At 39.1% G+C, this 24,736-nt stretch overlaps 1 protein-coding gene across 36 annotated transcripts in view; it reads right to left on the bottom strand.

Annotated features, from left to right (window-relative positions):
• The window catches only part of HIPK3 (homeodomain interacting protein kinase 3), a 111,085-nt gene that overhangs the window by 53,797 nt on the left and 32,552 nt on the right, over nucleotides 1-24,736 (bottom strand). For 12 of the 36 annotated variants that reach the window (XM_068945228.1, XM_068945246.1, XM_068945229.1 and 9 more), the window contains one exon: nucleotides 5,853-6,948. In XM_068945228.1, coding sequence (XP_068801329.1) covers nucleotides 5,853-6,946 — 1,094 coding nt within the window. In that variant the 5' untranslated portion in view covers nucleotides 6,947-6,948. Of the gene's footprint in view, nucleotides 1-5,852; nucleotides 6,949-7,413; nucleotides 7,529-20,383; nucleotides 20,463-21,364; nucleotides 21,474-24,311; nucleotides 24,537-24,736 lie in introns of those variants that run through there. The other 24 variants (XM_068945215.1, XM_068945211.1, XM_068945212.1 and 21 more) reach the window with 14 other exon arrangements.

Below are 24,736 nucleotides of genomic sequence, written 5' to 3' on the forward strand. Positions count from 1 at the left end.
AATCACAGAGGTTGGCATATAAAACACTGATATAAAGTTACTGTTAAAAAATCTCCCTTAAGTGATCTATGCTTGACATGTAAGGCAAATATGAAAACGCATTTTATGAACTCAGATAGTGTTACAAGCCAGTAACAAGTCGGGGAACAATAATAATGGCTTTATCATTACCAAACATCACTACAAAGATTTTGTCATTAGATGGAACTGCGCATCTTTTACGTGAAGTCTTACATATCAGCTCCCTTTGCACAAAGGCTGAATGGTATCCACAACAGTGAGCACTTTTTAAAGTTCAGAAGTGCAGCATGAGTCTCAGACGGCCATTTGGGTATTAGCCGATGATTAAAATTGAACTACTTAACCATTCATGGTGCACGCAACTATTTCAAAAAGGAAGAATGATATCCTTCAAAAGGAGTTTCTCTGAAGAAAAATCCTGGAAAGGATACCAGAAGAAAGAGGAGATCTGCTGTGAAATCAGATCTAAAAAGTTATCTCTGAACACAAAACACTGAGAAGGCCATGCACAATCTCTTTTCATGACAACAGAAACTTTGCAGAAGAAAGGTAACTAGGCTCTCTGGTGCAGATCAGCACAACTACCTTGACCATTTTATACCACTTTTTTGTAGCTCATCGCTCCTTGGAGTCTGCCATTCTGATGCCCCTCTTCTCACACCCACTTCCCAACACATTATACATACCTCACTATGAGAAACATGAAGGAAAGGAAAATGATTACCACAGTGAAAGGAGAACATCATGCCTGAGGAAACCTCCCTGGCTCACCATGTGAGTGCGAGAGGCAAGAGATTCAGAAATACAAGCCATCTGTTGATTTCTCTACTTTTCAGCTTGTGTTGTGCAATAAAGGAAGAAAAAGGGAACTTTTCATCTCAGATACAACATTCCAGTTTTCTTGATTTGGGGCACAGGTGCCCATGAAGAAAGAAAAGCCACATGCTTTTCATACCATTTCCATATATGACAAAAGCTTGATCATCTACCGTGCATGTAACAGGATCTTTTTCTTTTCAAAGTGTATACAAAGCCTGGTTACTCACCTACTTACATCACTCATAAAAGGTCAACAAGCATATAACGCATGAGGCCAGCAGCAAAGAAAAAGCTTCATATACAAGATCCCTCTAGCCCACAAACACTAAAATCCAGACCAGCATAAGAACGGTATGTAAGCACAGACACTACCTTTTAGAAAAACAGTACTCAGAATAACATTTCAGTTTTAAAACAAAAAAAAAAACAAACAAAACCATGCCTTATTCCTATCGAGTAACTTTATCTTTGCAAGTAAATAATCCAATTTCTAGCAATACATAAGAGCAAAGTCCCCGTTTCCAAAAGGTAACGAGATGTCAAAAAGTATTTTTATATGCATTTTAACCATTCTCTTACTTTCTCTTTCATCATTGGAAAAGCTAAAACAGTAGCAGGAAAACATCAAATCATTATCATTCTGTTCATTTTGTCTCCATTTTTCCTCTCATCTATATCCTTTCAAAATTAAATAGTCTCACTCTTCATGATCTCCCCTCATACCTAAGTCATGTCTTAATGACTTCAATACTAACATAACGTCACCTCTCCTTCTGTTATAGGCTGAGATAAGGTGAAATTGAAGTCATTCCATTGTCCATCCACCTATCTATATTCCCTGCCTTAAGTCCTAAGTTTGTGTTATTGCTTGTTTTTCCAATTCATTATTCACTTCCTCTTACAGATCTAAACCACTGATATTACCAGATACTGTAACAGTAAACTCACTGGCATTTTCCATTCTTGCAATAATTCATGGTGGTTCCAAAAACAAGCTTAAAAACAAAACAGAACACAGTGGTGTTGAGCCGTGAAAAAAAAAATACACTTCCTCTATTCACTTACACAAAACCTTTCCATGGGTTTCTCTTGAGCATTCAGTATACCTTTCTACATTCGCAGGAGGGCATGCTTTTTCAGTATCGGAAGTCCAAATCCCATTTTTGAAAATGAGCATGGCGTAAGCGGGCTAGGAACCTTAGTAAGTTAAAATTGCTACCAGACAGAATAGTTCCTCCTTTTTCCTCATGCCACCTTCTTCCTTGTGCTGGCACAAGTATTCAGGCAGATGCAGAGTGAACAGAAAGTGAGGAAATCACAATGGTTAATATAACCCACTAGTGCAGTTCCACTCCTCTACCTGGTTCTATGACACAAAGCTGTGGGGCTGCAGGGTTTAGAATAAGCAGCCTGAAGCTGTGGGAGGGCAGGCCTCTTCCTTTCAGCGCTGTCATCTTACACTTGTTTAAAGGCATTTCAAGTCCTTACCAGATCCTGAAACAGTAGTTTAAACACAAAACACAAAAGAACTTCTAGTTAATATCTTTTCCTTTAAATTCCTGGACTTGGCTGAGTGCTTTTAGGGATCAAAATAGACCAAGTTTCATATGACACTGACATTTATATGGGCATTTCCTGGATAAAAGTAGTATGTTGTGGATGTTGCTCTGTGAACCAAAATCTCATGCACTGTCATTTCTGAACAGATAGCGATCCCCACTGATAAGAATTATATGTAAAGCTCATGATAACAGTTTAGCAAATAAACAATCCGTAAAGATTTTAGACAAGAATACAGCTGTGATCATGCTAATAAGAGGTGATGTAGAGAAAAAGCATTTTAAAAAGTACATATTTTCAATTTAAAATCTAGTGGGACTTAGTTTGAAGCTTTAAATAGAAAAATATTCATTATATTGGATTTTTAAATGGGCTGAACAAACATTAGCACCACTGAACTTAAGAAAGTGAGTCTTCAACGTCTCAATTGCTGCTCAATTCTTTAAAAGAGTTTGTTTCAACATGTCATAGTGAAACAAGTCAAACCTGCACTATCACTCTCACCCTTTTCTAACGCAAACTATTTAGAGTACAGTTATATTTATGAGTTCCTTATTCGGTTGATAAGAAGCACGACCTCTGTCAAAGTAAATACTATCTCCACATGATATTCTCTGAAGGCCCCTTTCATTCCTTTCTAAGGCTTCTCTATTTAAATTTTCCTAGGTATTTAAATCACCTATTTTGAGAGCTTTCAGGATCAAATCCCTATTTTCTGGTATTATGCTATGCAGATTCTTCCAAAGCTGTAAAACTACAGTTTGACAAACAGCATGACAAGCTGCACAAAATTAATTTGAATCCCTCAACCAATAGAGACTCATGCATCCATGATGCAATCCAACATGCTTAAAAAAAACTTTATTTCTGAAAAGGTTTACTTTTACACTTAAAACAATACTAAAGTATAATATCAACATTTTTTCAAATTAGAATCAATTTTAAAATGGCCTTAACCAAGATTTAATCTAAACGCAATACCAAAGCTATTCATGTACCCTAACTAACAGACAAACTAATAGACAAACTAACTAATAGACAACCCTAACTAATAGACAAACTTGCCAGATTCTTGTTTTCTTTATGTGTCTTTTTTACTTTCAAAAAATACTGAGTTGAATGCTGCTTTACAGAAGGATTCCAAAACTATCAGATGTAAGAGTCTGAACAGTTTGAATACTTACAAAGCGCTTTAGTGCAACTTGGTAACTCAGGAATTTTAGATGCACATGCCACGTGAGTTTACGAGGATGTCATTAAATCTTTTCACAAGTTAAACTTCCTATCTGTGTAAAGTTCTTAGTTGAGACAAGACAAGCACACACACCCAAGATCTGCCTTCATGGGAAGAAGAAAAAAAAAAACCCACAATATTTTGAAAGTACATCCATCCACAAACAAACAGAACTTACTGACACTTTAGTACACACAACACTATATAAGCATCTAACACACACGCACAGACAGTACTAAGGAATTAGACATGGAGCTTGCCGGTATACAGACCCATTCTCTCAGCATGTCAAAAGTCTATATAGATTATATAGAAACCAGGGTTTGTTTTATATGCTATGATTTTCTCAGATGAGGATGAAAGTTGCAGAAAAATTTCTCTGTATTTCTAATCGTTTCACATTATTCTTTTGTATATCTCCAACTCAATGGGTGTTAAGGAGCACAAACACAAATTTTAGCTGTAGATTTTAGTTGTAGGTAGGCCACTGAATAAGCACACCAGCATAACAGTTCTGCATGTGATGGGTCATCTGAAATGCTAGGAGAAGAACCAATTTGAAACCAGCGCACAGTGAAGTATTATAGTCAGAGCACCCAGGTGGGTTGTCCAGCAACATGGCCTCTCCCTTGCTACTTCTTGCCAAGGGCAAGGAGGGGAGAATGGCGATAGCTCACCATAATCTGTCACTGTTTAAATAAATAAAAGCTAAAGTAAGTGGGAGAGAATTCAAAGATCACGCATCTTGAATATCTGCTGAATTACAAATTTGTACAGAACTATCAGCCAATATAAGGATCTTTGCACTTGTTATCTAGAACCTCCCAGAATTCCTGCTGCCTTAAGACTCTTATATCTTTGTCCTCAGGGACTGAAGTAACACAGGCTCTTAAATAGTGTACAGCTATTACAGAAACTCTCAAGTTACTTAACTTTTTTTTTCTTTTGTGTACATTTTTGTGTAACATGAGCATGCATCAATCTTCTTGCTTCCCAATTTAGTATTCTGTTGATGAACTTCACCAAGTTTTTAAATTCTCAGCCATAGTTTGTAATTAAGTAATAAGGAAATGCAGGTGATTAATTAGAATATTTCTACAAGCACCGTACATGAAATACTCTTGTTCACCAGGTACAGCCAAATAATAATTAAGTTCTTCGGGCATGAACACCAATCACTTCAATTTCATTAGGCCTGGAAATGCACTGCACAAGTTTTCAGTTCCAGCATGAATAAATATGATACGTTTTACACTTTAACTTACTCATTGGCCTAGTTTAACTAGCTTTTCACTGAATTTGCAGGGATAGGGCAATACACAAGATGCACCAGTCAACAATGCAAAGTAGGTCTAAAGAAGGTGTTCAATTAAGATGTGTTCAATTTATAAAAAAACATGTAAAATTAACCCAGAAATAATTATTAATAGCGTTTAAATGTCACACAAACTAGATATCTATACGAAGAAAAGATTCAAAAAAAACTTTTCATTCATTTTGAGGCCAATATAGAATGCAACTACATACCAAAATCATTTTAATGCCCAAGGAGTATCTGGTATCACCTTAAAATGTTTAAGTATGCTATCATTCACTAACTCCAGATGTTCACAGTTGCTGACGGCACTTAATCAGAATTAACTTTTTAAAAACTATGGGGAAATATTTACAGGTATTGGAAAAAACAAGAGGATTTACACAAGCTTCGGAAACAGGATATAAAAATATGGCACTTCTAGTGGTACTACCCAGCTACTTACAGCAGAAAAAAATTATACATATATATAATATACACATATATATATATATACACACACATATATATATATACACACACATATATATTTGGATAAGCAAGGAAGGCATTCCAATCAAGCAAGTTTAGATTACAAAATGAAAGCTAATTTTTTTCTTTTTTCTTTTTTCTTTTTTTTTTTTTAAAAAAGCCTCATCAGACACTTCCAGGCAACAGCAAGTGATGACTCAGGATAAATTGCAACAAAAAAAAACATACTTCTAGAAAAAAGGTTACACTGAAAATACTCAGAGCAAATATTCACATTTAGACTGGTAACCAACTAAATTTTCTTAGATAGTCCTAACTTTTTCAAAATTAATATTCACTATCTGGAAGAGTAATTATTTCGAACCATTAACTTTAATAAATGCTAAAACCTTGTTCCATTAAAAAGTTAAAAACAAAGTAAAAGAGACCTACCTATAATACCGAGACTGTAAATAGGTTGAACAAATAGTCTTTGATACGTGGCTGGCAGACCCAAAATCTATTACTTTAACCCGGTAAGGCTGCCGAATAGGATCCACCAACATAATGTTCTCTGGTTTGAGGTCAGCATGGATTAAACCAAGACTTTTTAGTTTTTTCAGTGCAGTGGCCACCTGTTGTAAAATAGGCCGTATTACTTTCAGTTGCAGAGGGCTGAATTTGTTTTGTTTCAGGAAGTCATACAGATTCTGTTCCAGCATCTCAAAAACCAAACAAGTATGGTTGCGATGCTGAAAGCATTCGTAGGCTCTCACGAAATTAAATTCGTCAGCATTTTCAGTACTTAGTCTTGCTAATATGCTCACTTCTATTTGTCCTTGGCGTGCATAAGAAGGATGATTCTTCAAGATTTTGATTGCCACAATTTCATTTGTCCCCCTTTTCCAGCACTTCACTACTTGTCCAAAGGTCCCTCGCCCAAGGAAATCAAGAACCTCATAAGTATTTTTCACAGAGCACAATACTTCATGCTGTACTAACTGATAATCTCCGTCTCCACCCGTACCGCTTTGTTTTGAAGTTGCAGCAGTTGTCACAACCGTCACCGGGTTTCCTACATTGGTTTGCAACATCGCAGGCAATATGGACAGTTCATCCACAATCTGCATCGTGCTGTTCTGATTATCCAGCTCTTCACTCTTACGCTTCAATCCACATCGCTGGGGTCCGTCCAGTATATCCAATCTGCTTTCTTGTGTCCCAGTCTGAGGTGCCTCTATTTGAGCTTGCTGCGCCCGCGCTGCTAACACTTTTGTAGCACCTGCAATGTTTTGTAAAGCAACAGCATTTGACCGCAACAATAAGTTCTGTCCTCGAGGTCTGTCAAATGGGTTTTTAGTCTGAAAGAAAGCACTAACCCTGCGAGGAGAAATTCCCAAGTTTTTACCATTCACATGGATCCGTGGGTAGGTTCTTTCGTGGTACACACAGCTGCTTGGTTCTAATTTGAGTTTCTTCACACTACAAAAGGCACTTGACTGGGTTTGATAAACATATGGTGGATAGATCAAAACTTGTGAGGCCATACCTACAGAAGGAAGGGAAGAAGAAAAAGCCAGTAAGAATTCTACATTCATATTTCCAAAGTTTACAGTAGTTTCTTCCTTTAAAATCAGAACATGAGTGTATTTTCCACACCTACTAGCTTAAGGCAATTTTGTATATAGTTTCTTAAGGCAAATAACATGGTCATCATGCTCCATTGATGCCCACTCTTCAGCACACAGAGACAGCAGCAGATCATAGTAGCAAACTTCTTCACTGGTTGCAGAGGACAGAACTGAGAGAGTCTCCACCAGCAGGATACTACCAGTAACTTTTGAAGCAGATGAACTACCTTTGTGCTATAAAAATTAAGCTTTCATCTAAAAACCTCCAGGATTCCTACGTACAAACCTATCTTAGTCTTCACCATAAGTTAAATAATTGATGCAATTATTTATCAATGATGATGCACAAAAATTTAGAGTTCTTAATTATGAGCTGATCCTACCTGCTATGTAAGATATCCAACCTGTTCCTCATATTCAACATGACTGTCATTGCTCCCAGAATTCCACTGTGGTGATATTCAAAGTGATCTGGTTGTGTCACAGGTCCTGACCTACCTTGAAGGCATGTAAATAGTCACATAAACAATTTTAAGTTTCTGGGTAAATTAAGATGTACAGTAATCTAACTCATTCACAACATACACGTCCTTTCTCCAAGACCTTTCCATTGCAGAAGTTTGCATGTAAATCATACAGTTTAACAGAACTGTTCATCTGCATGCAAGACTATAGCCTTAAGATATTAAATCACTTATACTCTTTAAAAAAAAAAAATTAACGTGTAAATGAGGAAACAGAACCGATTCCATTACACACTTGATCATGTCAAAAGTCTTAAATTCCCACTTTGTTTGCATCTGTGATCCTGTTCCCTTCCACTTACTCTACTTCCTCTTCTCAGCCTACATCAGCATTAAAGTCTTACTCACCTATTTCTTTCCTAAACATCTCCTTTCTATTTTATAAGGCAAACCACATCGCATAGAACACTAAGTTCTCCATGAAACCATCCACTTCTCCATTCAGCCTTCCTCTAAAAACTCATCTCAAAAGATACCTGCAAATGATAATTCAGTTATAATAATTACGCAAACTAGATCCCTTTAAGTTTTTCTAGCACCCAAACCCACCTTATTTAAAAAGTACATAAAGTCATGTTTTCCTCATTTTATACACTGGTTTATACACTATCAGAATATCTGTTAGATTACAGTAAGCTCTTCAGAACAGACTTTGTTTCTTTACATAAGTTTAAACCCACACTTTGCACAGAGAAGCATCAAACCTGACTGTGATTTCTGAACACTGCTGTAATACATAAAAGTAGTTCTTTTAATCTAAGATGAGCTTTCATCTGAAGAAGTTTATCTATTTCATATATTTCTGCCAATACAATTAATTCCTTGCTAAAAGGGAAGTGAAAGTTCAAATAAAAGACCACTGATAATTTTAATTTTTGAAATCATAGCAAAGCTGAGATTAAAAATTCAATCTGATTGACAATGCCTTTCTAGAGGTCATCACATTTTTTAATGACTAAGCCTAAATAACTTTTTAGAACAAATGATCATTTCTCACAAATCAGTGGTGAAAACCTGTTTTGTGCAAAACTAAGTAGTTTGCTAGATCAGGAAGTCAGAGAACAACAGTTCTTCCCCTTCCTCCATGCTCTATACCCTGTAAAACAATGGAGAATTAGTCCTGCTGCCTTCCAAAATTCACCAGCCAGCTCTGAAAGCTAGTTCCACAGAAAGGAGCGTCAGAAGACTTTCTAGGGTTATGTTCTGCATTGTACCTTCCTTTCCCAAAGGAGAAATCACGTGTGCCAGTAGAACATCAGACAAAGGTGGAAAATGATAGCAGTACCTTGCCTGCACATAAGACAAGGAAGCTCATTCCACTTTAAAATCCAGAGGCACGCCCCTCTCACCAGCGCCATCCTTTCTAGCTCTTGCCTCTGTACCCACACTGCCGAGTACCTTTCCAAAGCTGCCTGCATGCTGTCGTCACCATTCACGTCACATAATGCTAACCACTTTAAGAAAAAGGCAAGGCAAAAAACCGTGTAAACGATTGCATGGTTTCAGTAAAAGTTATAATTCACATCAGTCAGGGATCAGCTCTCAGGGAGGAATTCAGTATCAATAATACTTTAATTAAATCAGCTCCTCATACCACCCACGTACACGAAGATTCTGGCAACAGGCATTTCAATAATCACATCAGAGTTAAAGTAGACACCACCACAACCATTCTGACCAAATGAAAGCTAATCAAACACACAGAATAATTATTCCCAAGTTGTAATTTGATTTATGAAAAAATTAGCATTTAAACATCTTAAAAGAGTAATTAAAGTAATCACACAATCACAGCTGATTAGGATGCTATAATGTTTTTTTACCCCTGTTAAGGACAAGAAAACAACAGCAAAAAAAGTCCACCCACTATTCTTTCCAAAGCTGTTTTCCTAGAACCAGAAAATTTAGGAAGCTGGACATCCTCTGGTAGCTAGACTCTTTCAATATCAAATGTTATGGAACTGCCACTGATGACTCACTTTACATGCAGTAAAGACCCTGAATCTCAATCTCAAAACATAAACAGCAAATCTCCAAGTTCATGAATCCTCTTGAATAAACATAGAAATTCTACTTTTGCTACAAAAATAAGACGACTTTCTGATAGCAAAAAGATTGGGCTTCCCCTCGCCCATGCTAATATGCAAAAATATAAAATGGTTGCTGAATTAAAAGAAAAAAAAAAACTGAAGTTCTAGCTTGACACTTCATTGAAACCCTTATCCTAACCAAAAAATCCTGAAGCTTTGAAGAAAAAGAAACTTACTGTAACTTATTGTATGTTTAATTGGCATATTTAGGCACGCTCAATATCAGAAAAATACTATGTTCCACACTACAGGAACAACGAGATACATTTACCAAGATGATAAACTTTAATTTCGGAATATTCTCCTTGCTTAAGTTTACCCTGGTAAATTACTAAGATCAAAGCATCCTGTGAAAACTAGCATGCCTTAAATCAAACTCCTGACACCATAACCTTAATTCAATGAGTTTCTTTAAAATATGGGGAATAAAAACGTAGTTATATATGTTGGTGAATCAAGACCTAAGCTCAGGAAACTTTAGAAAAATAAAATAATAAAATTTGCATCTAAGTACAAAGTATTTATTCTGCAATCCAGCGCAAGTGAATTGTAAGGTTCACTCCTCAAACACACTGATACTTGACTTCTTATTCCACTAGTAGCCAAGAATCTCTCCCTCACTAGTGTGAATTAAAAAAGAGAATCCTTATATTTTATTTAAGCACAACATAAGTATATTTTTGGCTCAAGGACTGATTTTCTGCTGCAATAATTTTAATTTTTTGTGAACTATTTTATCCTGATCAGATTATTTACAGCTCCAAAATCAACTCTCACTAAGCAGCCAGGGGTATGCATATGTTTGTGCATACTTGGCATTTCTGGAGCTTTCAATATAGTCTCCACAGTTAAGGCCATGCCACAAGTACCAGAAGCAGGCCTAAAATTCTTGCATTACATCTGGAAGACTTCCAATACAGATTTGTCGCAATTACTCCAAAGACATTAAAGTTTCCAAAGATGAATATATATATTTTTAAAATAGCTTGTCAAGGTTCCTGCTAAAAATCACTGCTTGCTTTGTCACCAGAATTCCCACTTGCCCCTCTTTCACATGTGTATACAGGAGAAGACTAAATTACTCAGCCACAAAAAAATTTTCATACTTCAAAAGCAAGCCCAGAAGTTGCCTCTCTTTTTAAGGGAACACTGCTGCAGAGGTTGTAGACAGAGCAGCACAGATGCCCAGCGCACAGCTCCCTGCAGATCTGCCAACAGCTCTGCAGCAGCAGTACGGGCCACACAGATCCAGGGAATCACAGCAAGCCAGGGAAGTGCAGTACTACGGTGCCCTGTCCCTGTAAACTAAGCGCTGCACTAAGAAATTACTGTTTCTTCCAACTTGGATGATGCCAGCTCTACCTTTCCGGACCACCTCATTCCTTCATGCTTTCCTAGTATAACCTTACTCCTCTCTTCTCTGCCTCACTTCTCAGCAACCTACACCCCTATTTTGCTTTGTGTAAAGGTACACTAAAGAGTACTCAGGAATTGGGAAAATAAAAAGAAAAAACAAACCTCACCCACTCAGTAGATCCAACCCCCACAACAGTGACACCAAAGCCAGATTCTAATTTAGATAACAAATCCAAACATTAAGCAGACACAGCAGTATGGCTGCACTGCTAAGCTACTGGACAGAAACAGATCCAAGTCTCACAGCCAAAGCTCCTCTGCCCCGAATGGAATGAGCCTTGGTAGGTGACCTTCACACTAAAGGCCTACGAAGTTGTGACAGGGTGAGTGGCTCCGTTAACCCTCCCGTCACAAGCTGCAGGACTGCCTCAGCTCACTTAGCTGCTAGAGAAGCTATTTGCACGTGTAAACACACTGCCCAAGTCGAGAGCCCCCTCCTCCCCCCAAAAAAATCTAGGTAACTACTTGGAAATAGTAGTGATAAACTCACCCTGCAATTAAGTAAGATTTTCTGAGCACAGAACCACCACCAGTTTAGGAGGAGTTTCTGGGATGGGAAGGGATGCCTCTTGCACAGCTAGAGCACTGCTCAAATACTTCTCCAAGCCAGGAATGCTTTAGCCAAACTACAAAGTTACATGTCCAGCAAAACTCAAACCTATCAAATCACCAAATGAAATCAGGTTGTTGGAGCCACCAGCATTCAGACGTGTATAAATCTTTTATAGCCTATGCTATTCAAACCAGTCCGGAAGGACTGAAAGCATACAGTCAAGGCTTTCTCTTCAGTGTTAAATTCAGCGGGATGAGAGAAACCAGGCTACTGTCCTTTGGGGTTTGCATATTTCTTATAGCCTGAACTACATAACTACGAGCTCCAACCACCACCACCAGTTACGTTCTCAGACAGGAAGCATTCATTGAGTTGTTATGAGGACATTCCTAGCAACTCAATCAAAAAAACTAAGCACTAAATAAAACAGATCATATAGCCCAGGACAACCTTTGATGCAATCATGACAGACTGAACTAAATAAGTCAAATTTTACTCCAGAAAAGTAAAATAAAAGGGTTTCTAAGTTCTTACATGGGCATCTAATTTCTTTTCTTACCCTTCCCCAAAATACATCTTCCCTTACCTCCTTCAAGGCTCAGTCTTATTTGGAGAAGAGTCAGTACCTTCATAGAACCAATAAATAACATACTTTTAGAGCTGTATAAACAAACCTTAGACAAAAATGGAAAATGTGATGACAACCTCTACCAGCACTTGTGCTGTGGCTTGTTTGTTTGTTTTAAAGTACATTGGGGGATTCAGGTTACAATATAATCCTGCCAATACACTGGAAAGAATAAAGAGTTACTGTGTTGCAGTTCCTTAAACCAGGTCCAGTGAAGAGAAAAATCAAAAGATTAACTGAAAAGCACAACCCCCACCTGAAGTACCAGAGGTACGCTCCGACTACTGTAACTTCACACTTCATTTTCATTGCCATTAGACTCAGAAGTCTCACTTTTTTTAAAAGCCCTCTTACCCTCCCCCGAGCGTGAAAGAGGGGCACACAGGCTGCTCATGGTAACGGTACCCCCCCAGCAGGCTATCCCATGGGGCAGTGGCCCATGTGAGCTCAAGTCAGCCCCACCACTCGCCAGCTGCTGCGCGCCAGCATTGCAGTTACTGCGGCCCCATCACTGCCCTGTCAGACGCACTTGGTGAACGGTGCAGGAAACGTGCAGAAGAAAGCCTATCTCAAGACATCTGCCTGTTAACAGCAAGTCCGAAGAGGGCCTCTTCAGCAAAGAAAATCAGCAGGTCTTAAATATGGGCCTTCTTGACTCCTAGTTTGAAGCAGAGAAAACTGAGCAGCCTGGACTTGATTTACTGACCAATAAAATTATAGAGAATGTGTGAATTTTGATCACAGAGTGTTAAGACGGTTCACACTTTCTTCAGAGCGCAGGCAGAATTCTCTACATTTTCACTAAATTATGAAAATAAACAGGAGGTGCTTCACAGTTTGCAGTTTTCAGTCAAGTTTCTCTCCAGAAATTAAATACAGAACTTGCATAAACATTCTGTGAAATGGTGCACTTCTGATCATATCTCGCTAATTTTCATCTAATTGCACCTGACTGGATTCTCAAAATGCATTACAATTATTTCTGCAGCCCTCTTGAGCAGGCCTAGAAAATTCATAAGCATGGCAGATTTGGCAGACTGTAACAACCTTGAGAAGCACAGGCTGTTCTAAGCTTGACCACCATTAATAATTAACTTTAAAATGATATTTCCTAGTCATAGAGTAGAGGGGGTGGGGGAAGAGGAGGAGGGAGTAGCTACATTTAATAAGAACGCTACAGTAAAGTTGAAGAAAAACTGTCACACTACAGCTTTAATTCGTCTCTAAAATAAATAGCATCTTTTAAATGGGGTAAAAACTGTAATCACTAAAGTTACTGTTACTGTAGTAAAATCCCTTGCGTAAAGCCTAATCAGTGGCTACAATCTAATGCTATAGTTACAATTTAACTAAAGAAAACTCGTTCTATAACAGCTTTCAAGCTTCTATTAGTTCGGGTATAATTGCACAGCTCCTACAAAGTAGCTGGACACCAAGGCACATTCTTCCAAAACTTCAGTAACTGCCAGCAAATGCAAAATCAGAGTAACAGCATTTATGAAGTGCTTTCTTTAAATTATGCCCCATTTTGAAAACACTGTAAGGATACCAACTATATTTTTCCCAGGTAAAGAACTGCTTTTTTTTTTTTTTTTTTTTTTTTTAAATATTAGGTTCCTCTCACCTAATATTCTGAGGTTATTCAGCAAATAAAAAACTAAATTAACTGCCTCTTTTCCCCCAGAAGGTACATTACTATTGGTAGTAGTAGCACTCTACGTTATTGTTTACTTTGGGCATTCAGCAGAACAAGCTGTACTGTGTTCATGTCCATACCAGGGAACTGTTCACATTGAAGCTTTCGATTGCTTCAGCTGTACAATTCATAATGAAGTACTGAACATCGAGATATCTTGGAATTTATAAAGGAAAACAAACCTACAGAAAGGGAATGCCAGCTATCTCGCAACCATTTCTGCAAGTCTGTAGAGAATCTCTGAACCACAGGAGGGAGAGAACAGGGTACAGGAGAAAGCACACAGTGGTTAAAACAGAGCCCTACACAATGAATAGTTTTTCCTTGCATAATCACGGGAGCCCTACCGGACAAACAACGCATAGTCGGATGTGCTCAATAGGGCGCGCACATCCTCCTTAAGAGGAGGAACAGAGAGATACCACGACACCTTTGCAGAACAGGCGCTGCAGCTGCACGCCACGCATCAAGACAGTTCATTAAGGAAAGTAATCAGCAGTTCTAGGGACAGCAATGTGAGACCCAGAAATCTATGACAAAAAAAAAAAAAAAGAAGCTCTTTGATTAAAACACATCCATTAAAGACAACGTCTTTTAGAGCTTAGGAATTTTGCCTGTCTTATGTCAAAAGTTTCAGATACTGAGCTCATGTTGTCCTTGGTCTCACACTAAACCTCCCTTGAAGCTTTGAATACAGCTCTGCACAGATCAGTGGTCAAGGCGCAAGTAGGAAGATCAAATTTTTATTCCAAGCTTCAAAGGAGGTTCAGTGCCAAGCAAAGGACAAAATAATCTCAGTTTTTGCATTTGTCAAGAACACTGTTACTACCTGCTTAAGAAAAACATTACAAGGCTTGCTTTAGTTTTGCACAACATTTGGGATTCTTTATAGGACACAATATCAAAATTTTATTAATAGCAAAAATAGTACTTAAATTGCACCATTAATTTCTTAAAGATTTTAAATTTGCATTTTCTTCATACAATATGGGGTTTCATATTAGGTGCCTTTGCATTTAAGGCAAAATACAATTACCAGGTTAATTGACTAGCATGTTTTGAGAAAAAGTACCCCAAATGATGATTTAACAGATACTGCTCTATCCTTTGAGCTTAATGTAAAGATTATAAAGCAGTAGTAAAAAAACAGTGACTTGGGGCTTAGCTCAGAAGAAAATTTACAGTAAGTTTGTAAAAAAAAAAAAAAAATTTTTCAATAATTGAGAACGTAGGTTCATTTATGTGATACAAACTTGTCACAGTCCTGTGGTCTCAATACTTGGAAACAGAACTGACACCATATATTTAACATAAGTATTTTATATAAAATATCAGAGGGAATTCATATGACTCAGTGCTGTCATTTGTACCAGTAGCAACACTGAAGGATACAATTGCTACATTATTATTTTCCACAAACATCAAAAGCTAAATCTTGTGATTCCAGCATGACTATAATCATAGTTAAAAAAACAAATGGAACAATACTTAAAGCATTTATTTTTCTGCAAGCTGTAATGCAACTAAAAGGAAAAAAATGTAGTATCTGCCACCATCTCTGCATTAGAGCATGCTTTCTAAATCAGAATGTGCTATCATCACCACAAATGGCACATTTCAACTAGCCTGGGCTTCACCAGCCTAATCTCTTCTTTTAAAAGATTAATTCTCTTTGAACATGAATACAGTACACACACTGAAATAAAAGCCCCTCAATTCCTAGTAGTTGTGTTTAGGAGAGCCCACACCTTCAGGTTCTGCATGAAAGTACATACAGTGCTGAAGGATATACTGAAACCACTGCCACTGTAATTCTTTCACGCAGTAAGCAGGATCAAGGGGAATACACAGGTAGGACATAAAGCCACACTTATTTTTTCCATTGTTTTAACTATTTCCAAAGGATTTTTACCACCTTACCTAAAGTGGAAAGACAATTTGATCAAGGGGTTTAACTCAAACTGCTTGTTGGTAAACAAGTTATTTGACTTTTTTTTTTTTAAACTACTAAATAAATACATGTCATGTTTATTTCTTGACTCCAGTCATTTGATTTTGATTTCATTGCTTCATTTTACATTCTTGATCTGCCAGTGTTTTGTTATAATCAGAAGCGCAGCAACCCAACTAAGAAATTTGTTCAGAAGCTTTATTTCAGAACAGCTCTAGACAGTACTAAATGCAGTTCCTGTGAGAAAATAAAACCAGACAGCTGTTTTCCTCATGGCTACCTCACCTTTGTTCCTTCACTTCCCTAAAACTTAGCATGGAAAACAGAATGCCTAATGTGCCAGAACATCTGTATGCCCACAAAGGAGACCTGTTTATATAAAGCTGATTCCTCCTCAGCTCCTCTAAACTAGTCAAGGTAGAAGAGTTTTATTCAAAACCATTAAGTTATCTTTCATTGTCTCCATTACAAAAGATTGCCCGCTAGACAGAGAGGGTATCTATACAGTTCCTGAAAATTACTGTTCTCTCCCTAGGACTTGCGCATTAAGTTTGCAACAGCACGCACTAGAATAACCGATTAAACTCACAAGTTTGACATGTGACACAAGAATTTATGAATCAGGATCTTACCTGACCAAGACAGCATGACTCAATAATTATATTAAACTGATTTCTACACATTGAGAATTATCTAGAAGTGTCATTCGAGTTAAAAGTTTCCTCAGATACATGGAAACTCATAACCACTTTTCCGATAGGACCAAAACGAACTGTTATCGGGCAGTTATTGCATTGTCAAGACAGCATGCCTAGATTCCATTCAACCTATGTATGGTACTTCACTATGAAAAAATACCTTCTACAACAAAAACACCTTACAGTAATTTAGAATCCTTTGTTTGTTTTAAATCTGAAAACTTAACTCTATAATAATTAAGATACCAAGTCCAACCCAATTCTCTTGATTTATCTTTTCTGTTAATCTCCAAGTCAGTCATTTCAGAATACACTTAGTAGCAACCTCACATATACTTACTGAGATATATTTATGTAGCAAATGAAGCCTATTCAAAGTCCTATCAGGATATGAATACCTTGCATAAAAGCAAAATACTTTAAAAAAACACATTTTTATGCAATAGTCAGGTATTTTTCTTTCACTGTAAAGAACCTCATGAAAATAGTACTAGTTGTTTACTGAAACTAGCTGTAGAAAATAAACACGGCATAGGTAGGACAATAAAGAACAATGGGAAGAAAAAGAGATTTTTAGTACTTCTCTTCTTTCAGATTGCTAAAGACTTGGGGGCAGCATTGCTTCCTGTAGGTCATATTACTATTAAAAAGGCATACTCTCAAGTAACGCTCAGCCTTTTGCCTCCTAACAAATCAATAATTGTAACAAGCCATACCATAATGGTCCCCAAAGCCATCCATGCAAGGAATATATTTTATCCTCCCACCTGTACAGCAGAACTTACTGAGTTCAGCCATCTTTTCAGTTGAGTTTTAAATGCCTGTTTAATCTCAAAAGGCACTTGACACAGAGAGATCCCAAAATATTTCCTGGGAAACATGACATTCCCAAGAAGCCTTCTTACAGAGTTCAGAGCTGTCAGTGTCAAAGTAAAAAGTTAGCTCATAGCATCACTTTGAAAGTCATACTGAAAAGTCTTGGAAAAAAGCCTTTAGCACATCATCATGAAAACAATTCACTCCTGTTGGACTAAACACCAATTAAATTCTTGAATCACAACATAAACTGGTATTAATAGACAAGAAAAGGATTTTTCCTCTCTTAATGAATGAAGCCTAACCCTGCAGAAAGCGTTCACAACTAAGACTCCAAACATCAAAAAAATTCCATATTAAGTTATTAAACAGATTCAACTGATGAAAAAGAAAGATTGTGTGAGGGCCTCCTCTGCCTAGATAAATAGTTTAAATCTTCAAAAACAGGCTTTGGAAAAACTTTCTCAAGTAGAACAAACAAGTTTTAAACAAGTAAGCAGTTCTGTTTTCCTTCTCTTAAATCATTGGAATAATTTAAACAAAGGGGATAGGGAGCAGCAGACAACCTAGGTTTCTAGGAAACCAGAGGAAGGAAGACATTTACAAAGCAATGGTGCACATTAACAGCTTTTCAGTGAAAAAAGACAAAAGACATCTTACAAGAAACAACCTTCTGAAGACTACAGAGATCCACCAATTGCTACACAACCATATCGTTGCAAAATCTGCATGATATGGAAGAGAAAACTAAATGAGTATATTTTATTCAATCTAGTGGAATAAGTTAAACGTTAATACACCACTTTTTGCAAACACTGACAAAGGACCAAAACAAAGTAGTAACCAGTAGAGACTGTGGGAACACAGATGAGAGACTAAATGTGTTTTTGTTTCTACACAACAGCAAGATATTAAGGTTTCAGATAAAACTGTGTAGATGGCTAATCTTTATGAATTCCTGATGCTAGTGGTTACTCTTAGCTTCCAGAGGGAGTTTAAATACCAAGTTAAAAAAAAAAAAAAGTTTCATTGCTTGCACTACAATAGTAAACTTCATATCAATTATCAGCATTAAAGGTTTGGGGGGTTTTTTTTCCCCCCCTCTCTGCACTTTTGCATATATACTACAGCCTCTTCATTCAGGCCTTGAACCTATCCTAGTTCCTTCCTGTGGCAAACACTTGTCTGATCTGGTATCAGAAGCATTCAGGAAAATTTCAGATGTCTGTCCACATCCAAAGACAGGGAGCAGGGCTCAAAGGATTTGGTCACACTAATAAAAGCAGCAAATATCTTTGCAATGAAAACATTTTAGCCCCGCGCAAAGCATTGCTGTATCACTTATCACAATTCCAGTTTAAGCTGTTCTACTGACAGACTACCAATCTTCCTGCCTCACTTCATCATATTTTAAACTGAGGTGAGCATAAAATGAGACCTGCCTCCATTTTACAATTCATGGGCTACCGAAGAGCAGTTCCAAAGTAAAACTCCTAAAATAACCCACAGCAAATGTTCTAAGGTACCATATTCCATCTGTCTGAACACAAGGCAACAAAAAGCTTTAGTTTTGTGACAGAAATCTTGTCCTACCCAATCTCATCCTTCAGAATTTAAGACTACTGGGCTCACAGTATATTTACTTACATATATATGTGCTCACATATAAACAGCTGCAATGACTTAGAAGAGTACACTGCCTCCAAAGCAGTGAGGAAAGTAATAGATGTTCAGGTCCATAGGCTGTACTGACTGGTTTCTGATGGGGGCGGGGGGGAGGAATATTACTGCATTACAGATACCAGCCCCACAGTTGTACTCTCACAAAACTTTGCACGCATCACACTGACGTTAACAGGGCTCTGCATAAGCATTAGGACCTGATCCTTCTTGTCTCCAACATCTCCACAATTTATTCTGCATAGGTAATTACTGTGGTCACACATGTATTCAGCAAGTAACACTTACACAAACATGAAGGGACTGTCATCCCTTCATGACAATACCTGACTTTCCACATAAAAAGCACTAATCAAATTTAACATGTGACACATTTTAAAAAGTACTAGACTATTTTCTGGAACTGTTATTTTAGTAATAATAGACAGTCACATGAGTTTGAAATTACCAATTTTAAATCAACTTTTAATAGAAGTGTCATATTCATAACATGCAACAATAATTCTTTGTATATACCAATCTACTTACTATTTCTAAGATTGAGATAGTTGCTATAGCTTTGATCATACGAAAAAGATATGAAAATGTTTTCTCACATCAGTTTTACGTTTGCATGTTTCACCAGGTCTTATTTCGTTACTGCTTTGGAACTTTAACTTAACCTTTCGTTAAGCTCCGTCCTGTTACGGCTAAATATTTTAAGGCACAATAGAAGTAGAGAAAGGGTTATACTTCCAAAAAGGAGTATTTTCTATTCTTTTCTGAAAATATAAGGTGAAAAAAACAGTACAAAAAGACTACTTAATTCCAGGACTATTCAATATATAAAGCTAATAACACAGGGAGAGCTAAGATATCGTGAAATTTTAAACTGATTCCAAGTCACTGAATAAGAGAAATTCAGAATTAAAGTACCTCAATTCAGTTGCTTAAAAATACTCCAGCTATTTGGCTGCTCTTCCCATTTTTTAAGCTAAATTCCTAACCTAGAGATTAATTCCATTTTGTCAGAAATTTACCCATTCTCATAATTGAAGGGCGTATTAAGAAAATACATGAAAAAATTTGTGACACGATGTGAAAAAAATACTACAAAACTGCATCTGACAATAACAACACTGATACAAATTCTCACCAACTTTCCCAGCATTTACTATGTTGAAATAAAACAACTGAAGTGAGAGCCTGGTTAAAGAAAAAAAAAAGTGTGTGTGTGTACACGTATAATACATATATATAAAATATTTTTATACCCAAGAAAGCAAGCAGACTAGTCAAAGACTAAAAAAAAAAAAACACACCTTCATAGTTACTCGTTGCTCATGTCACTGAAAAGTTAGTGCCTCTAAAAGGAAATATAGCTTCACTTTCTCTAGAAATCTGTAAGAGAGAAAAAAGTTTTAAATTAAAATGGTCTGGGGGAAGGGGCAGTCAAGAACAGGTAACAGGATTTTCCAGGCTTTATGCTTCCTTGCAGGTCATTTCAGGTCACAGATAACCCATTGCTAACCCATTTCATAGCACTAGCTAATGAAAATTCCTTTAAATATAGTTAGTGTAGTTATTTAAGGTATACAGCACACTCATCATCAATCTCTAGAGTATTCAACATTCATTCTTGCTGTCTAATTTCTTTACATTTGGTTTAATGCCCAAGCTAATCTGAAATACAGTTTCAGATAGCTAGAGATATCTTTCATACTGCACCCAAAGAATGAGCTTTTCTTCCAAGCTAGACTAAAAGCACTAGACTAAGAGTAATATGTTACTTTTTACTCCAACTCCTGTTTTCTCTCTAGAGATCTGAAAAAGTAAAAATAGTAATACTTCTGTGACTTAGAAACAGATTCTCCAGAATCAAGTTCAACTCTCTTCTTAAAATGCAAGAAAATGTAGTATTTAGAACAGCTGAAAATAAGTGTTTGACCAGCTGCAAGTTTACAAAATCCATCTGTAGGAGCTTCATAGTTCCAATGAAGATGTGCTAAGCACTGGGATGTTTTCTTCGCTAAATTAATCCTACGGTAAGATTTTTGAAATTCTCCTGTAACTGCATTGTAACATTACTGGCAAGTGAAAGAAACCTGGAAAACACAGCAATGTACAGGCTGTTTCTAGGCATGAAAGGTGGATACTACTTCAAAAAATTCAACAGCAAGCACGTAACTGAGGCACACTGGTATTGTCACACTAGGATATTCTAGTTCACTAGATTGCTTCATTAACTAACAGAAGTACGAATCAGGAAAAGCAGGCCTGATAATCAAATGTAAGCAATTTACCTTAGCTGTAATGCTTCAGCATACAGCATGACATAATTGTCCACTGAGTAAGAGAAAACATGGTTTGTCTGGAAAACATAAGATGTCCTCTACTTTTCTTTTTTCCACAGTCATCTACAAAAAGTAACACTGTCTACAGTAACTATTTTGTACATGCATATAAAACGTATGCAAACGTCTTACAAACCTCACACTGAAATAATGAAATTTAACTTGATTAAAAGAAGTCTTTCTTCTATATTTAACATTAGTCTGAAATATATGTGCAGTCACAAATGATGGCATAGTGTCAATTACCAATACTTTTTCCTCATACACACATAAGAAAGCCAATTACTGAATTTCTGATTCTAAATACAAGGTGCTGTCAAAAATGTCTTTGTTTATAAAATCAGCATATTGGCACAATATAAAATATGAGAAAGAGAACATATATCGTTAGAAAACTATGCTGAAAACAGTAAGACTACAATCCCCTAAAATAATACAGACAGGTATCTCCCTAAATACGCAAACTAAGGGAATCAGACTCAGATGTTGCTACACATCCAGGCTGGGATTGTCATTCCTTAGTCAGTTCTGCTCTACCCAGAAGTTAGTTAAGCTAACACTGTGCCCCTTAGAAATGACTGTTTAGGCTCCTATTACCTTTAACAGATGCAGTCAATCTAACGCTTTTTGCAAATCACCTCCAAAGCACATTTGTTTTGAAGCAACTCCTATAAATAAAAGTACAGAATAAGAAGAGATCTGCACACTAATCCTAATATTTCTATCAGTGATGTCAGCTTCTGCAAGACGATTTGAAAACTCTTTCTCCCCACACACTGTCTTTATTTTGTCTCTGGCATCTTGTTATGCAGGAGTCAGTCTCATTTCCCCGTTTTGGTAAATAGTTATTTGAAACGCATGAGGGAGGAAACATGCAAACACAAACCCTCAAACAAAATTACAGACACAAGCAAGGACCTCAGATCAGGGGCAGCTCCGTGAACAACTTTTTAATCAAACTACCTTTCAGATAATAGAAACCTTACAATAATGAAGTGTCTTCAAGTCCACAGAAACACATAACACCACAACAATCCAAAGTACAACATCTATCCAAATATATCTGCGAAGAAATAACTTACAAGCACAACCAACGCCACACCCTGAACAAGTAGCAGAACTAGTGCTACAAAAGAAGTCTCCAGTAGCAAGCATAAAAAGCATATCTAATTCCTGTTCTACATGATTATAAACATCTTTCTACTGTATGCTTCCATAAATGGTTAGCATCCGCAGAGATAACGCAGTCACTGATATTACATCAGTATCAATCTTCTCCCAGATAAGCACATGTTAACACTTTGCTCTATTTCTTTGCAGTCGCACCATGCCACTTCGTAATACAGTCTTGACCTATTTTCCAGATGCCTAATTAATCTCTCTGCTGGCTGCCATGCTTATTAGACAGTTTTTAAGTTATTGTGCTAATTTTGAACTTAGCTTACAGAAACCTCTTGCAAATTACTAGCGTTATGGTATTATTGTTATATTAGTAACTAACCACTCAGGATCTAGCCAGTCTTTTCTACTTTGTTCTGAAATCAATCCATCTGAGCATAAAGTTTTTGCAAATGATTTAGTGGAAGGTAATACTAACACCAAAAAATTCACAAAAACATGCGCAGTTATCAACAACTGCAGCTTTAGTTGACCTATCCTAAAGTTTAAAGATACTAGAGAAACTAAAACAAGCAAGAAATAACTCAGAGAAATAGCTCAAGAAATAAGATGTGAAAACATCAGAGAACTGTGTAATCTCTGGGAAGGTGAATCTGAGTCTCAAAACAACTTACCAAGTGAGCAAAAAAGGAAGCTATCTCAGTTTTTGGCACTGTTTTCGACGTCAGACGCAACATTTAATAACAAAGGTATAACCTCAAAAACAAAAAAAAACTATACACACGTATACGTGAACACACAGCTCTGACGACTGATGGTTTCACGTGGGGAAAAAAAAAAAAAGCTATTACTATTTCGTACAAAGTCAAATGCATGGAAGTGCACCTGCCACTTTTAGAATTTTTGCTAAGATAAATCAAGAGCGGGAACAAGGCCAGCACAGTTCCTCCTGCAACCAGAGCTATCAGCAATAATCCTCTCGAGAACTAGCTCCTCGATAACTGAGAGCTAACCAGATTTTAAAGCCTCAGCTCCCTTTATTTACAGTTAATATTAACTTGCGCTGCCCCTGCGCAGCCTCCCGGGGGCATCCTGCCGCGGGCGGCCGCGCAGGGGGCAATAGGGAGCAGCCGGGCCGGGCCGGGCCGGGCCGGGGCACGTCCTGCCCGCGGCTTCCGCCGCCCAGTTATTTCCAGACCGAGCCGGGACAGCCCGACGCAAAAGTTGTAGCGGAAGCTGCGCTGCCCGAGGGAGCCCTTCGCGACCCGCCGCGGGCAGGGAGCCCGGCCCCGGCGCCGCAAGGCGACGCGCCCGGGCACGGAGGCGGCCGCCCAACGGTCGCGGCGGGCCGGTAACGGGCGCGGCGGCGGCCACGCCTCCCGCCGCCGGGCGGCCGCGGGCCGGGCGGGCGATGGCGTCCCTGCCGCGGCAACGCCCGCCGCAGGCGGCTCCGGCGTCCGGGTGCGGGGACCGCAGGGGGAGCGGGGAGGCCGCTCCCGCGAGAGACGGGGGAGCGAGCTCCCAGCGGCCGGAGCCGCCGTGCGGCGCGCGTCCGTCCGCGCAGGGCGCCCGGGGCCGGGCCGGGCCGCCGAGCTCCAACGGCCGCTCGGGGCGCGGGCTCGGCGCGGCGCGGCCGGGCAGCGGAGCGGCAGTCCCGGCCCCGCCCCGGCGGGCCTTCCTGGGCGCGGGGGTGCGGGGCGCGCCCCGTCCCGAGCCCCCCTCAGGGAAGAGGCGAAAGCCCCGCGGCGGAGGCAGCGCCGCCCGCCGCCCCTCTCACCTTCACAGACGGGGCCGCGCTGGCGTCCGGGCGGGAGCTGCGGCCGCTGCCCTGGGCATGTCCGGGAGCGCTGCGGCGACGCGCCCTGCGGCCGGGCTCAGCCCCTCAGCCCTGCCGCCGCCCCGGCCGCTGCCATCTTGTCCTGGCGGCTGGGAGGAACGAGCCCCGGCTCAGCCCGCTCGGCAGCCCGGGCCTCCGCCTCATCTTCCCGGGGAGGGACCCAGCCCGCCCCCGGCCGCCGCCTCCGCCTCCGCCCGCCTCCGCTCTGCCCGCCCGCGGCGGCCTAGCGGCGCCTGCCGCGACCCATCGCCCTGGCAGCGGTGGGACGCGGCTGCGCTCAGCGCGGCGGGAGGGGGGGGGGGGGGGCCGCGGGGCCCCGCTCCGGCGCGCCTCGGCCCGCGCCCAGCCCAGCCGCCGCCCTCCCT

This window comes from Struthio camelus, chromosome 5 (genome assembly GCF_040807025.1).
Source record: "Struthio camelus isolate bStrCam1 chromosome 5, bStrCam1.hap1, whole genome shotgun sequence".
Classification (NCBI taxonomy): Eukaryota; Metazoa; Chordata; class Aves; order Struthioniformes; family Struthionidae; genus Struthio; species Struthio camelus.